A 17,426-nucleotide genomic window follows, 5' to 3' on the forward strand; every position below is an offset into this window, starting at 1 on the left:
ATCCATAAGAAAGACCACTTCGTATTAAAATCTTTTTTTTTTGAAAATTACATTTAAATACTTTTCACCAAAATTAATAGGAAATTGTACTTTTGAACAAGCACATTTTTATATAATTATAACTATATCTTAGGAGGAAGTCTTCCTTCTCCCACAGATTTGAGAATGATTTTTTGAAGATTAAATTAAATTTCAGGCTAAACTTAACCTATCGTTTCCCAAACCGTACAAGTTTGTAAGCTCACTGTCTGGGGACACCAACTCAAAGAAAGAAGACTTTATCTTTTACGTTACACTGAAATTCGTAAACTTATTTAAAAAATTACGGAGATGCCAAATTTCACGAATGAAAACAAACAAGTTGGAACAAAAGACACTTAAATGTGAAGCTTCAGTAACTTCAATTTGAAGCTTCAGTAATATAATTCATTATTCAGTAATATAATTCATTATTTGTAAATTATGGCCCTTTCACAAGAAAATGCTTGAAGGAAAAACGACATGTGCAAACCGTTTAGTATCCTATCCAAGTTCCTAATATGCATGACATGCAATCTTAGTTCATTTTGCCATAATGCCTATTGAAGTGGTAATCCTTTCTGCAGAGTAGAGCTGATGATTTCCACTTCACTCTTCAGCAAACTACATCAAAAATGCTGAACCAAACCATGCACACAGATTTCAAAATTTTAGCTTTTCCAAAACATATTCTTGCTGTCTGTCTTCAATTGTCTCTGCCCGAGAGAGAGAGAGAGAGAGAGAGAGAGAGAGAATCTCGTATGTCATCACTTCCACCATCAAACTTTGACACATGCAAGGACTGGCATGGCTCAACCAACGGTGGTCTTGTTCAAGTTCTCCAATTGGCCAAAAGCTGTCATGCCGGGGGGAATGAAAACCACGTCTCCCCATCCCTGTTCATCAACAAGACCCTGTTCACATAATTATCATGAATGTTACATACAAACTTCTTCCACTACTACGGTTAACTATTTTCCAACAAAATAGCAAGTGAAAAACCAAAATTTCATACCTCCATTCGTTTCAATACATGTTCAAAGCTGCCAACCTACATTTTATTTTATTTTTTAAACGTAAGCCTCAGGTGCATATAAGAAAACAAAGAGAGAGAGAGAGAGAGAGAGAGAGAGAGTATTTTAACAGCATATCCAATCGTATTATCTATATGACGGCACGGAAGTGCAGGGAACACACACATTGAGGGTGGGCTTTGATCCATATGACGGCATGGAAGTGCAGGGAGTGGGACTTGAACTAAGGGGGGACTTCACGTTATTGTTTGATGTTAGGAAACTTAAAATATCCTACAAATCACTTTTTTAAGTTAACGTGTAATTACACAAGCCACTACCTGTATGTCAGTGTTCACTTGAAGTGACAGATGGACCTTTTGCTGCACTTTTGATGCTCTTTGAAGTGCTTGGTCTAAATCTTCCTGCAAATAACCAGTCATAGAATGAACGTTTTCTTATTGCCAAGGTAATAAATGAACCCCTGGATAGCTACCATTGAAGAAACTGTAACCCCTGGATAGCTACTGAGTATAGTTTGGCTCCATTGAAGTTTCAGAAAATTTCGTTTGATTCAAGCAATCTTGGTTTGCTAGATGAAAGTAGAAGAGACTATACCACACCTTGCAAAAGAAGATCGGACAAAATCGTGTGTCATTGCTTCTCACGATCAAGTTATTGGACTGCCATTACACAATTCAAATCAGCATGATCTCTTGGACAACTTATTCCAAAAAGTTTGCAACGTAAATCCAACTTAATGTCAAGTTATTGGACTGCCATTACGATTCAAATAAGCATGATATCTTATTGGACTGCCATTACCATTCAAATCAGCAAATAAGCATGATGGCTGGGCACAATTTATCCACTTTTTCCATTGGACTAGCTCTGAATGTCGATATTTAGGTTGATTAGAGCCACAAAACTTCCTTACATGTTCTGACATTAGACAAGCTGCAAAGCCACTATCTTCCTAGCAACCCCCGAGACTAGACAACCCCAGGGGCCTATCAATCAGCAAAGCCTTTGCCAGGTTTAGTATTGGGTCTTAGGCATAGTTAAAAAAGCAACTTCTTTTTCAGGAAGTAACTCCTAACTTAAGAAAGATTTGGTTACTTTAAGAAGAACACTTGCTAATGTTGGGTGAATAATTCTCATATAGCTCTTTCTTCTGTTCTCCTATCTTCTTGATATGTGATTCTTCTTAACCATTGCAACTGTACAAGACTTGAACAAGAAATTTCAATCCTTTTTGTAGCCTAAAATCTCCCCACAATTCATTTAACAAAATATCAATGGAACAAAATTACAGCAAAAAGAAAATTCATAATCAAAAAATAAGGTTGACAGTACCTGGAAGACCGGCACTCCATCAAACGATGTGCCTTTTTCTTCAATGTGCCCACTTACCTGTAGAGTGTTCCACCACAAGAATGTAGATTGTCATAAGATTTGCCACACCCCACCCCCCCCCCTCCCCCCAAATTTATTTCATTAAAAAAAGAAAACTTGAAAGGCCATTAGATAGAGTGACAACAAAGTTAAATCCCACTAGTGCTTAATGGTATCCTCATGCAACTACACCATAGAGACGAAGATGGTGTCGGACTCACACACTCACACACATTAACCTGCACATTAGGGTTAGGGGCAGGAAGAAGAAGCTCACATAGAAATGAGAGAGAGAGAGAGAGAGAGAGAGCCAAAAGTGTGGTGGCCACAAAATGCAAGTCAACCCTTGCATGTGTGTCACATCCATATAATATAGAAGTACAAAATGTAGAGTGTCCTTTCACACTTGATATCCAAGGGGAAAAAACCACATGGGAAAAAGTGCCCTTGGTTAAGCCTTGTTCACACATAGCACTACCATAAGTGAGCATATGCCTACAAATCCCCCCTGTACTGAAAGTGTGAACCTGTACAAGGTAGTAGATCACTCTTTGTATGAGAGTAAGCCCAAAGCTTTGCAGAAAGCTTCAAACTTTTCTCGAGGTAAAGCCTTTGTGAATGGATCTGCAACATTATCCTGTGTAGGGCCTGCATATAACGCAATAGGTGTCGGTGTCCGGGGCTCTCTGAAGTGCCGCCATGAGATAGGGCTATCTCTACTCATGAAGAAATGAAAGATCTCTAGCTCATGTATCTCTGCGAAGGCCCGTCTTTTGCGGCGAGTAAGTCTCCTCATCTCTCTCCTCGACTCCTACTCTGTGATGGCTCCCAAGGCTCTCTATATGCGGAGCCGTGAGTATAGGGCTCTGCACTCGTCATCATACCATATGTTCTAGGGCATAGTCCCAGATCTCGCAGGCTCTCCTGAGTGGACACAATGTGGGAAGCTCTGTAATGCAACCGCGTGTGTAGGAGTGATGCCAGCTGTGGGCTATAATGGTATCCATAGGTGCCAGGGCATCCATGAGTAGGAGCCCATCCTCTACTCTGCCAGTGTATATGTCTGCCATGTCATGTGTGAAGTAGATGGTAGTGTGTGGCGTCGGTATGTGGGGGGCTGGTGATACTCGTGATCCGGCTAGTGAAAATGCCAAGTATGTATGATCTGCTCCAATAGGACGAGGTGGAATGGAGAATGAGGTGACAAGCTGTGATGCCTCCAAAGACCCCATAATGTAGTCTACAACCGTGCCTCCGGTCCGTGTATGACCCCCATGTGGGAAGCATGTCAGCCCTCCTGATCCCGGCCACTCTAGCATCCCGTTATAAATAACGAGACGATGCCTGGCTCCCAACCCTAGTAAGTGGTCCCCATGATGTCCTCTGTCTGGTCCAGTGTCCACTGATGCCCGACTAGCCCCTATCTCCTCTGGATCCACAGGGTGGAGGATCTCCATGTCATCATAGTCATACACCTCACACTGTCTGCTCTATGTGTGGGCATTGAAGTCGCCCGTAAGAAATACTTCCCCTAGTGTAGAATAATGCATTCAAGTCGCCCGTAAGAAATACTTCCCCTAGCGTAGAATAATGCATAATCTCCTCTGATGATCACAGACAAGTGTATGGCGAGGCTCTTGTCTCCTCCTCCTATGGCATGTCCTCTGTAATGACATAGGAGGATCCTGATGGAGGAAAGTAACATAGGGCTATGTATATAACCCTGTCCTGTGAGAGCTGTAAGCTGATGCACATGTATCTGGCCTCTGGATCCTATGCTACCACTCTCAGTCTCCCCTGTAGCTCCCGTCTGAATAGAATTGCTACTCCCCCCGACCCTCTCGAGGTACCCTGGGGAGAGAGAGAGAGAGAGAGAGAGAGAGAGAGAGAGAGAGAGAGAGAGAGAAACTGATCTCTAGCCTCCACCCCTGCTTCTATCATCGGCCGTGCAGTCCTCTACTCGCGAAGAGAAGATGAGAGAGAAGACTGTACTCTGAATCTGGTCCACACTGCAGAACACTGCCCGCCTGGCTACTTCCACACATGCAGCCACCTGGCGTAGAGAGCCTCCCACCTGACACCCGCCTGGCTGCAGAGAATCTCCTGCCTGACGCTTGCCTGGCTGCCCGTTGCTGCCCGCCAATTGCTGGCTGTAGCCCAGCCGCCTGGTGCCCCTTTGCTGGCTGCAGCCCGCCTGGCTGTAACCCATGCGCAGCCTGCCTAGCGCTCCTTGCTGGCTGCAGCCCGCCTGGCTGTAGCCCATGCGCAGCCTGCAGTGCCCACCTGTACCACACGTACGCACAGCCCACGACTCCACACGGCAACCTGTCCCAAAGTGATGCGCCTGTACATACCACGTGCCAGCACGATCGCTCAAGGGGATGCACCACCTTTCGCCTTTTTATAAGAAGGCGATTCGCTTTTTTCTCCAAAACGCCAAAAGCAAAGATTAAAAACGCATGCCTCCAATAAAAAAATAATATTTTAAGTCATCTAAGGTTTTAAAACCTTATAAACTCAAAACTCCCTTTTGTCCCCTTTCACACTTGGGCTGGCCACACATATGGGTTTCCTTTTCATATCCAAACTGATGCCTTTTCACACTGTCCATCCCGTGGCCGTGCCCACCTGCTTGTTGTCTAGAGGGAAAAACACAGGGTCGTAACAGTGTGTGTGTGTGTGTGTGTGTGTGTGTGTGTGTGGAGTGCGTGTGTGAGAACATATCTTGATACAGTGGCGATTTTGTAAAGAGATGTGCAAGTTTGGGCCGGCGCTGAATTCGATGTTGACGATGTGGGAAAGTGGCGCACGACGGAAACTAGAGAAAATTTTATCAAGAGTCGCTCGGATGTTGACGTGAGATTTTTTTTTGGGGGGGGGGGGATGTTATAAATTTTGTTTGAAAAAAACATTTCCTTCCCTGTAGGAAACACATTTCCTAACTACTATGGATGCAAGAGAGCCTTGTGACATGAGCTTGTATAGCCAAGAAGTGGGCTACCTCATATACCTGTGCAATACATGCCCAAATATTCAGTTTGGTGTGTCCCAATCAAGCAAATTCATGCATAGCCCAAGGACAAAGCATTGGCAAGCTGTGAAACGCACAGTACTTGCACTTCCATTTGGAAGCACCTCCACCCTTGTACGAGGCCGATTCGATCACATGGCTCCATATATCATCTCTTGTGTAAGGCATTTTGTTGAAGGAGTGTGCCTGTAGAGAAACCCCCAATTTTCAAACCACTTCAATTGACAGAAATCAGCCATGTAATGGATTATATACTTGCTTAAGACCCTTGGGCAGAGTCTAAGCAAATGTTGGAGGCTTAATGGGGTCTCTGTGAAGAAAACCCCAATTTTTAGCATCTCCATCTTGCCCCAAATTCGCCAAAATTAGCAAGCTGGTTTGATATAAAAAAACACACTTGGCTGCAAGCACGTGACCAGAGGGAGGAGGAGTGGCGATTTTGTAAAGAGAGGTGCAAGTTTGGGCCGGCACTGAATTCGACGTTGACGATGTGGGAAAGTGGCGCACGGAAACCAGAGAAAATTTTATCAAAAGAGTCGCTCGGATGTTGACGTGAGATTTTTTTGGGGGAGGGGGGGGGGAGGGGGGGGGGATGCTATAAATTTTGTTTGAAAAAAACGTTTCCTTCCTTGTAGGAAACACATTTCCTAACTACTATGGCTGCAAGAGAGCCTTATGACATGAGCCAAGAAGTGGGAGCTTGTGCAATACATGCCCAAATATTCAGTTTGGTGTGTCCCAGTCAAGCAAATTCATACATAGCCCAAGGACAAAGCATTGGCAAGCTGTGAAACGCACAGTACTTGCACTTCCATTTGGAAGCACCTCCACCCTTGTAGGAGGCCAATTCCATCACATGGGTCCACATATCATCTCTTCTGCAAGGCAGACCCTTGGGCAAAGTCTAAGCAAATGTTGGAGGCTTAATGGGGTCTCTATGAAGAAAACCCCCAATTTTCAGCATCTCCATCTTTCCCCAAATTGGCCAAAATTAGCAAAGCTGGTTTGATTAAAAAAACACACTTGGCTGCAAGCACGTGACCAGAGGGAGGAGGAGTGGCGATTTTGTAAAGAGATGTGCAAGTTTGGGCCGGCGCTGAATTCGATGTTGACGATGTGGGAAAGTGGCGCACGGAAACTAGAGAAAATTTTATCAAGAGTTGCTAGGATGTTGACGTGAGATTTTGGGGTGTGGGGGGGGATGTTATAAATTTTGTTTGAAAAAAACATTTCCTTCCCTGTAGGAAACACATTTCCTAACTACTATGCATGCAATAGAGCCTTATGACATGAGCTTGTATAGCCAAGAAGTGGGCTACCTCATATACCTGTGCAATACATGCCCAAATATTCAGTTTGGTGTGTCCCAATCAAGCAAATTCATGCATAGCCCAAGGACAAAGCATTGGCAAGCTGTGAAATGCACAGTACTTGCACTTCCATTTGGAAGCACCTCCACCCTTGTACGAGGCCGATTCGATCACATGGCTCCATATATCATCTCTTGTGCAAGGCATTTTGTTGAAGGAGTGTGCCTACAGAGAAACCCCCAATTTTCAAACCACTTCAATTGACAAAAATCAGCCATGTAATGGATTATTTACTTGCTTAAGACCCTTGGGCAGAGTCTAAGCAAATGTTGGAGGCTTAATGGGGTTTCTGTGAAGAAAACCCCCAATTTTCAGCATCTCCATCTTGCCCCGAATTGGCCAAAATTAGCAAGTTGGTTTGATAAAAAAACACCCCTGGCTGCAGGCTAGTGACCCGAGGAAGGAGGAGTGGCGATTTTGTGAAGAGATGTACAAGTTTGGGCCGACGCTGAATTCGATGTTGACGATGTGGGAAAGCGGCGCACGAAAATCAGAGAATTTTATCAAAGGAGTCGCTCAGATGTTGCTGTGAGATTTTGGGGAAAAAATGTTATAAATTTTGTTTGAAAAAAACGTATTTCCTACAAGGAAACGTTTCGACGTTTCCTTCCCTGTAGGAAACACATTTCCTAACTACTATGGATGCAGGAGAGCCTTATGACATGAGCTTGTATAGCCAGGAAGTGGGCTGCCTCATATACCTGTGCAATACACAGCCAAATATTTAGTTTGGTGTGTCCCAGTCAAGCAAATTCATGCATAGCCCAAGGACAAGGCATTGGCAAGCTATGAAACGCATTTTTCACTATCTTCAGGACACCCTGGATCTTGGATTGTTCTATCCCAAGGGGGCAGTTTGTTAGAAATAATCCAATCACTTCCCCTAAGCTATATCACATGGGATATAATGTATTAGAATCACCTCCTTGCTAGCCACTTGTGATTATGCTACCTCATCAATGATGTCATCCAAAAATGTATCAAGTCACATAGAGTGTACCTCTCATGGCTATATAAGCACTATGTACAAGCTCATTTGTATCAATGCAATCATATCCCTTTTTTATCACGAATGCCTCACTTGTATTCCCACCTTAACTTCTAATATGGTATCAGAGCGGGGTCCTCATTTAACCTTTAGCATTCAATTCAATTTTGAGCCTCTAGCAAAAATCAAACTATCCCCTAGAATATCCCCACCAATGAAGGGCAACTGATTGCCACTTGCACTCCACAACAAGGGCAATATATATTATATATTCGCTCCATTTTTTATTTTTATTTTTTACACTCTAGGACCTATCCATTTTAGCTTCCCTCTTCGCTACCATCTTCAACGTGGCCAAATGAAGCTCCCTAAATCTGCGCGTGTGCCTTTCCATGCGCATCATTTTTTTTTTGCCACACGCCCATCACACAGTACTAGTCCTATGCCCGCCATCTTCTGTTCGTGCTTGCCTCGACGACCTACTGCTGAGGCTTCTTCCGCTGCATCATCCCCACCAGATGGTGACTCTGCCTCCCAACTTTCACAGCTCCCTGCTGCGTGATAAACCTGCTCTTCTACAGTTGTTGCACACTCGCCTCGCCTCTCACCCATGCGACAACCAAGCCTACGCTGATTCCACCTGGAATGCAAACTAGAGCAACCCGCTTTCAATTGTATTAAAGGCTTAAAACCTTGGGTAAGGCTTGATGAAGCCTTATTATAAGGCTTAATAAAAGCCTTATTTAAAAAAAAGGCTTGGAAAGAGATTCCATTAGAATAACCTACTGCAAAAATCCCAAAAAAAAAAGGGGAGGAGAGCTTTCGTTTGAGCTTGCATTAGAGTAGAAATCAAGAACAGAAGACGAGCTTGGCAATATTTGCAAAGATCAAAAAGAAGGTACAAATCAATTTAGGGCTTTTCTGTTTTGTTTTTTTTTTACCAACTTATCTAAAGCATTAATCTCAATTTTTACATGATTTTTCAAAATTGAAAGCATTTGAGTGCCACACCTTGTAAAGGGTTTATAGACATTGCCCTGAGTCTCTTATCTCAGTGGTAAGACCACCCTTAAATGGCATCTATCCTAATCATGGCTGAAATCGGACAGGTACCCAGATCAATGGACAAACACTTCAAATGCCAAACAAAGATGTGAAAACGCAGCGGAAATGACCATAAACAATGCTAAAAGGAACACAACACTAAGCCGGAACGGCCGGCCCCCCGTAGGAACTTCTTTATTGATAGAGAAGCTTTTACAAGATACCAAGGTGCGGGTGAACACAACACCGGATTTTCCACAAAGCCTCAGCATAAATCTTGCACACGTAAACTATCTCGTGCCAAGATACAAACACAGCACCAAAGTCCATTTGATAAACTGTCTCAAAACAATCCCATAATCAGCTCATAAATTGTCCATAAAACAGGCCGGTACAGAGCCCAAAACAACCCCGAATTTCGTGCCAAATCAGCCCCAAAACAGAGCCATAAAATCAGCACCAGAAGAGCTCTCAAACCAACCCAAAACAGTCCCGAAACAATCCCAAAACAGTCCCAAAACAGCCTAGAAAAGATTGGACCAGCCCTGTCAAGCTCCGAGAGAAAGCAACCAGCCATGTGGCTGCCCTAGAATAAGTCGACCAGCACTATGGGAGGCCTGGAAGAAGTTGACCAGCCTAGTAGAAGTCATGGAGCAAGTCGGTGAGGTGAAACAGTCCCAAATATGCTATACGGCCAGCACAAGAGATAAGAGAGAGGGTGAACTGTAGTCGACCAACAGAGAGAAGCCTCCGAACGGATGCGCATGCCAAAAAGAGAGAGAGCCAACCCCTTTTAATAAAACCAATAGGCCAAATTTGCATTGCTTTTTTTGTTTTTTTCCAAAATAGCTAGACTTTGCCCAAAATATCAACTTTATGCTTACCTTGGCTTGTACTCCAAGTTTTGCCCAAAAATATCAACTTTTATGCTTTTCTTGGCTTGGTGCCCAAGTTTCATCTACGTGCCTTCTTTTGTCCACCTATCCACGCCCAAAATAATAATATGATCAACCCTTCATGTGAAAACACTGACTTACAAATATAATAAGTCACTTTAATGATAAAATCTCATGGTGCTCATGCTATATGGCCATCTTTCAAGCCAAACCATGCCAGTAAAGTGCTCTAGCTTTCTTCTATGGAAAATCCCCGTTCACACCTTAGTTTCGCCCAGCGTATGAAACGCTGATCAAGACTAGTGGAGGGACCAAATGGTGACAATGGCTACCAACGCAAAGTCCCCCGACAAATTCAATGGCCAAGGTTTTTGCACTTGGTAGACCAAAGTCAAGGAACACCTCATGAAGAAAAATCTTTGGGCATTAGTTAAACTAACAGAAGGGGAAGATGGTGTGTCCACTAAAGCTATCATAGCCACAAATCAAGCTCGAGATGAACAAGCCTTAGGCATCATTATCACTACACTAGATGATAATTATATTCATTACATTAATGATTGTGACAGTACATCTAAAGCTTGGGACACTCTAGAGAAAACCTTTGGAGCACGGACAAAGCACTCTAAAATAAGTCTTAAAATACAATTATATGGACTTTCTAAAGAGCATAATGAATCTATTGCATCTTTTGTAACAAGTTGAAAACATTTTGGTAACTGTGTTGTTGTTGAATGTTCAAAATAAATTGTTTTTCTATTCATTTTTCTGTATATATATCTACACTATATAGTATATTTTTTATGTTTTTACGGACCTTACATATTTAAAGTACCTCAAAATCTCAACCCGTACCTGAATGTGTGACTTACCGTACCTTACCGTACCTTTCCACCTTGACATTGACCCTAAACCTAGATGGTGCACAGAAACTTGTCCCTTGGAATAGGGCTCACAACATGCTCTTGGCCCATCAAAAAAGGGGACTTACTATCCTAGAAGTTGCAAAAATGTCCACGTGGCACCCTAGGACAATGGCGCACGTGATAAAGTATCCTCCCTCTGCCTCCAAGTAGAGACTGGGAGAGCTGAGAACATCCCACTAGAGGAGCAAAGTATGCACCATAGGGGAGGTAGAGGACGAGTCCCACTATATGTTCAGATGTCCAGCATATTATGAGATACAGGGGAGATTTCACTGCCCCTTCCGAGAGGGGTTCGTGTCACTAGCACGGGTGATGCAGTATGAGGACCAGAGATGTCTGACGATGTACTTGATAGAGCTCATACGACATAGGGACGGAGTATTGAGATGTTGCCCAAAGATCCAACACTAATTTCTTCATAGCACAAGCATCCACATCAACCACCCACGCCGACAGCGCCACATCAACATCAGCTCATACCAGCACAAGGGCCACATTCGCATCCTAGAGGAGTCCTAGGTGGGCAGGTCTACTCCATCTTACATGCGATGCGCCCCCAACCCAGAGCACCAAGGATCCCCACCATAGAGACACACCCATGATATTCTCCGGCAACATGACATGCCCTCACCATAGTAAAATCTGCCATCAGGTGGCCTTAGAGTCAGGTTTCAGTTTTCAGTTTTTTAAGTTTTCCATGGCACTGTCTACCCATGGTATCATTGTACCATTCATGGTCTCATAGGCCCCTCGGGTCTTTTGTAGACATTAAGGTATCTTTCGTTCTTTCTTTCTTTCTACTTGATGGAGACCTGCAGACATAGAAACCTACAACGAGAGCCAAGCCCACGTCTAGGTCACCTCAAAACCACCCATCACAAGCTTCTTCCGGGTGACACAAGGGCAGCACCAGGAATCGACCTCAAGGGCCACTCGAGCTTGAAACCCTCCCAGGAGGAGCAAACGACATACGCAACCAGTAGTCGCACCATCACGACTCCCAAGAATCACCCTGGACAAAGCCCATCAGTTGTTGCAGAGTGCCAATCGCCCATGGCCCTCTGGGCCAGGCAAGGACCTCTATGCAGCAACGAGATTCTACACAAACACAAGGATGCCCCTGACCCTCCCTCCCCTCTCCTGGGAAAACAGTGGATATAGCAAGCCTCTTTGAGGTCCTAGATTCACCCATCTTGGACATTTTGGATGCATGTTGATGACGTCTACCTACTACTATATGTCATTTTAATCGTGATGTACTTGTACTCATATGGTTATCATTGCATAGGTAGCTTTCCATTTCAGTTTTCCATGAATGAGCATTCTCATGGATTCATTTGTAAAACTTTTTTGGTCTCATAGACCAACTACATATTTCAAAGACATTAATATTACTTTCTCTCTCTCTCTCTCTCTCTCTCTCTCTCTCTCAACAATATATACAGCCAAAGCAACATGCAAGCAATCAAAATTTCTTAGCAGGACGAGTTTGAAATTCCTCAAATGCGACCATGGGCATGTAGCCTGGTAATGAAGGAGGGTTTTGCCTCCCAATGTAAGAACCTGGGTTCAATACCCACCAACCTTTACCCATCTAACTCATTATAACTAAATAACAAAACTATAATAAGACCCTCAAACATAAGTCATTGCACTAGAAAGAGAGAAGCACCGCATAGAATTTACATTGTAAAGAGAGGCATAAGAACTCTAAAAAGACAAGCAAAGCAGCTCCAAGGAACGATTAATTATTATTAAGCTGTTATGTTGTTTTTTTAGATTAAGAGAGAATACCTGTTGAAGGAGGGCCTCGGCATCGCTGCGTCGGAAGCAGAAGATGCCCAGGGATTTCTGGTTGCTGGAGTCAGAGACAAGCACAAACTCGCTGGAATTGTTGCAGACAGCATAGGCAGGGATGCCATCCAGCTTCTGCGAAATTTCTTCACTGCTGAGGGCAACATCAAATAGGTGCTTGCCTTCCCTTCCAAGGTTCATATTACTGCTGGACAAGCAGGCATACAAAGGCCTTTCCTGGCTGCCTTTTATTTGTAATGATAGTAGCTTTGTGAGATCCAAAGCACGATGCAGCTGCTTGCCTGCACTGGCAATGATGGTGCCACGTTGCTGCAACCGAGAAGAAGGCCATTGTGATAAGCTTGCCCATAGTGGATTTTCCAGCATGTGTCTTGCAGCAGCCCTGCACTGCTGCTTCCAGGATTCAATAACCTCCCCTGCAAGCCTTCCTGCCTCGAAGCGTTGCAGCATTCTAAAGTCTGGACCCGAGTCCATATTAGGAAAGAAACCTTGCTTATATTTATGGCCATTATACATGCCTGCAAAATGAAATGGAATTTGTCAAATGATTTCTTTATTATCAAGGTTCAACAACCAAAAGTCTAGGCACAACACCTCATGTATTTATGAGCGTGTGTGACAGAGAGAATCTTGTTAGTGTGAGTGTGCTCTATTTTGTAAGGTGCCCTATATGCGGAGTAACCTGTGTGTGACGGTTAATGTTGTTAGTGTGAGTGTGCTCTATTTTGTAAGGTGCCCTATATAAGGAGTAACTGGTTACTCCTCATATAGGAGGGCACCTTACAAAATAGAACAGATCCGTCACTCACAACGGCTACTCTTCATATAGGGCACCTTACAAAATAGAGCACATCTTTCACCTACCATAGTGACAACACGAGGGTGGAGCATCAAACAAATTTTTTTCTACTAAAATAGATTTCATCCATTACCACCCATGACAACACGAAGATGGAGCATAAGCAAATGCTTTTTCAACACCTCCCCTCAATGTTTCCCATAGGCCTTCCAAAGTCTACACACTTTGTTTTCTAATCTAGGTATCTCAAACCCAGGTGGTTGCACCACATAAACCTCCTCCTTGAGATGACCATTCAAAAATGTTGAGTTCACATCCATTTGCATTACCAGCCACTTATTATGAGTGGCCAAGGCTAGTACTGTGTACGAATAGTGGTCAATCTGGCTATGGGTCTTAGTCGAATCCTTCGATCTATGAAAAACCCTTCGCCACCATGAGCATTATAGAGTTAGGTTGTGAACCCATCTATTGTCATCTTGGTAATAGTGATGCATTGGTGACCATGCTTTATAGGTACCTAGATTACTTTGACCATGGTTATGCTTATGTGTGGGTGGACCTTGGGCAGATACTCAGGTAAGTGCAATTCCTACTTATGGTTGATTCATAGACGCACCTACTTGCATACTCTCATTCTTCTCTTGAGACCATCTCTCCTCTTTTATGCTTCCTCAAGCGTCTCCCAAATCAAATCAATTTTGTAATACTTTAGAGGAAGCTTCAAGTGTGTGGGTAGGCAATGTAGCTACATCCACTTAAAACGCTTCTCTCTTCATTCCTTATCTTCCATCCATCTAGGTGCCAAGGCAAGCCCTCCTTAATGTCTAGAAAATAGAGGAACTTTTCAAGGGCTTCCTCACTTTTTACTTGAATACCTTATTGTATATCAACTTTGCCTTGCCATCCTCCTTTTCCTTTCTTTTCCTCTTGTAATCATCCTCACAATCACCAAAGAGTTAGTGAATAGAACAAGAAATGATCTACAATTATATGTTAGTTTATGATTAGAGAAATATAATAAGTAGCTACCTCTGACATTGTAGTGGCCAATTAAATAGTTAAGGTAATAGTTGAGAGTTGATTTTAAGTTATAAATAATTCCATAAGAAATAAAATTTACCTTCCTCACTTTCTACTTGCATGTTTGCATGTTATGTTATGCATATCATCTCTTAAAACAAACTTGTCATCCTCTTTTTCTTTATTTCCTCCTTAAAGCCTCCTTAGAGTCTATAGTGATTAGGACTTAAGATGATCTATACAACAAGTTAAATTTTTATTTTTTTTAAAGGGGAGAAGGGGGTGGGGGTGGTGTTCAAATAGCATTTACATCCAACATTATTATAGTGTCCAATCAAAGAGATCAATAAAGATCCAAGGGTTGAATTTGAGCTATGGAATAATTCCATTAGAAAGGCTTCCCTCACTTTCTACTTGCATGCCTTGTAGTGCATATCGCCTCTCTAATAAACCTTATCATCTTTCTTTTTTTCTTTATTTTCCTTATGTAAGTGAATCACCTTATAGTTACTACTTAGAGAACATGATCTAATCTATGATTACATGTTAAATTTATGAAGGGAAAAATATAATCTACCTTTGGTATCTAGGCTACGTTGTAGCGCAATTTATGAACTCCCTCCACTCTACAATGTAGCTAGACTACATCGTAGCACAATTTGTGAACTCTCTCCACTCTCTTTGTACTCACTCACTTCTCCATCCAACTGGTCAGGAGGCCATTTACTACATGATGTTATCTAGAGTCCCATAGAGAGCATTATACACAAGAAATCCATAATGTATTATCCTCATGCCAATGGTCATGTATTATACAAGTTCTTGAAGAAAATGAAAATTGAACTAACTAGGATCAGAAGTTGTACTCTGCACTTTAGGCTTTTCGGGTTGCTTATAAGGTGGCAATTGGACATACTTCTTTTTTGTTGGTGTATGGTTTAGAGGTTGTGTTGCCCATGGTTTGGAGGTAGTGCTATCCATGGAGTTTGTCATTCCAAGTTTTAGATTGGCAGTTACTATCCGACTTTCTCCGAAGGGATCCATGACTCAACATCTAGAACAACTATTAACGCTGGAGAGAAGCGACTCTGAAGTGCCTGGATTATTGATGTTATCCAATGACATCGTCAGAAGTTTTTTATGGGGACAAAAATACCAAATTTTAAAATACTTGATATGGGCAACCCAGTGTTATTGTTTATTAATTCTAGAATGGGTCCACGCCTTAGAAAACTATTGGGGGGATAGGGCCATCTTGGCTATACAGAAAGTTTAGAACAATGGGCACATTTGAATCGACAACATTAGATGGTGTGAAGGTGCCTAAGCCAATGAATGGTTTTAGATTAAAGCCTTATTTGGCAAGCTTCTCATTTAAATCACCTTTGTAAGCACCCTTGTATTCTATTTTTATTACATCATGCCACACCACGTCATATGTGTGCCTTGGGTTGTGCACATATCCCTTTATGCATCATTGTTTATTATAGTATGATATTTTCATAAATATTTTGGTTGTTTATCATCTCTAATTGTGCTACTCTTCAATTTCAAAATTATGATTTAGCACATAAAGCCTAGTTGCCCATTATTATATCTTTCCTTCGGGTTTGTTTCATTCACAAATTTTCATTTTGTGCTTTCATTCTCTACTTTCTTGAGCTTATTGCTTACTTACTTTCATACTTTCTATCTCTTTATTCACTCACATTTTTTATTCACTCACATTTTTTACTTACTTTCATACTTTCTATCTCTTTATTCACTCACATTTTTTATTTCCTTTTCCAAAAATGGTGAAATTTGAGACCCTCAAAATAGCATTGGATTTCAACATACAACGGAGTTTGGCTCGAGAAGGTGGATCTATTGCAGTTTGCTTCACTTCCATGGTATCCCGAACACCATAGAGCAAATCGCCCATTGAGGTGCAAAAGAATGGAGTTATCATGACATCAACTTAGGGAGATTTCAGCTTAAGCCCTGAGTATGTATCAAAAGTCTTCCATCTATCTCTAGATGGAGCAACAAATATTCATTTTACCACACGAGTAGGAAATGGAGTAGTTCTTCAATTCAAAAGGAGTGGCTAAGGAGTACGAGGTAACTAGCCATGAAAATTCTTACAATAGGATCCATTTCAAGTTTTGATTAAAATGATAATGTTGACACACAAGACCACTTATATGTCAAAGAATGCATTGAGAATGTATCTATATGCTACCATTTTATTTAATCAGATGCATAGAGAGTTTAAGAATGTGTCAACCCCAGCTCAGGGAGGAAGATAAAGATTGGGGGCATATATGTTTTTTGCTACTTTCAAGGTAACATGCCTATCTAGAAAGCCACAATTCTATAAAAAGATGAAGAAGGGGCAAGAAATAGTCTCTCTCTAGTAGTAGACAATAACAAAAAAGACCCCAAAACATTAAGTCTTTGTATTACCAACAGCAAGAGCTAGCACATTAGGATAGAGCAAAGGTAGAGCTGGAACAAGTGCCAACACTCTAAAACAACGTTGCCACCTTGGAAAGTCATGAGGCAGGCCTTGAGGCAAGCTCTCTAGCAAGATGTTGTGTAGTCTAATACAGATAAAGATAGAATACAAGAAGAAATCCTAGACTTCCAATAGAAATTTACATGTGTTGAACTCAAATGCTAACGTGTGCTCACATAACACTTATTTACCATGAATCAGCATGAAGCTACAGTTAATGCAAATAGTGTAAAATGCAAAGCTGGATTAATACACTTTATTTTAATAGATGATCTGGAGGTATATGTGATATGATCTATGGAAATGGGAGACCTATGAGGCTCCTCCCCAAATGATGATGCAAGATCTCTATGCTAGAGACATATAGCATTTTCGACTATTAATAGGTCTAGAGTATAGGCCAGATGCACTTGCCTTGTAGAAACTAGATGATACATCTGAAAATGTGTGGATCCGAAGGAGTAGGAGGATCTAGAGACATCATTACCAACGCAGTAGCAGTAGCTACCCAGCATAGCACCGAATCTGATCCAAACTTGAGCCTTACACCTAATCAACAGGAGGCACAATCAACAACATGACAAAGGCAAACAAGTTGTTATAAATCA

General features: G+C 42.1%; 1 protein-coding gene across 5 annotated transcripts; it reads right to left on the reverse strand.

The window, feature by feature from the left end:
* Positions 1–412: 412 nt before the first annotated feature.
* LOC147632098 (protein TIC 22, chloroplastic-like) lies at positions 413–13,102 on the reverse strand. 5 transcript variants are annotated; one of them, XM_086808691.1, is made up of 6 exons: positions 12,476–13,098; positions 2,388–2,444; positions 1,655–1,714; positions 1,373–1,456; positions 1,034–1,069; positions 413–914 (listed from the first exon to the last, which is right to left on the reverse strand). In XM_086808691.1, the coding sequence occupies exons 1-6, from the start codon at positions 13,010–13,012 to the stop codon at positions 831–833; spliced, it is 858 nt and encodes a 285-aa protein (XP_086664817.1). In that variant the 5' UTR covers positions 13,013–13,098; the 3' UTR covers positions 413–830. The 5 variants fall into 5 exon arrangements, with proteins under 5 accessions (XP_086664817.1, XP_086664816.1, XP_086664820.1 ...); XM_086808690.1 differs by having other exon boundaries at positions 413–932; positions 12,476–13,093; XM_086808694.1 differs by lacking the exon at positions 1,034–1,069 and having other exon boundaries at positions 12,476–13,102.
* Positions 13,103–17,426: the final 4,324 nt, after the last annotated feature.

This window comes from Cibotium barometz, chromosome 14 (assembly GCF_041138505.1).
Source record: "Cibotium barometz isolate CiBa-2024 chromosome 14, ASM4113850v1, whole genome shotgun sequence".
NCBI classification, from domain to species: Eukaryota; Viridiplantae; Streptophyta; class Polypodiopsida; order Cyatheales; family Cibotiaceae; genus Cibotium; species Cibotium barometz.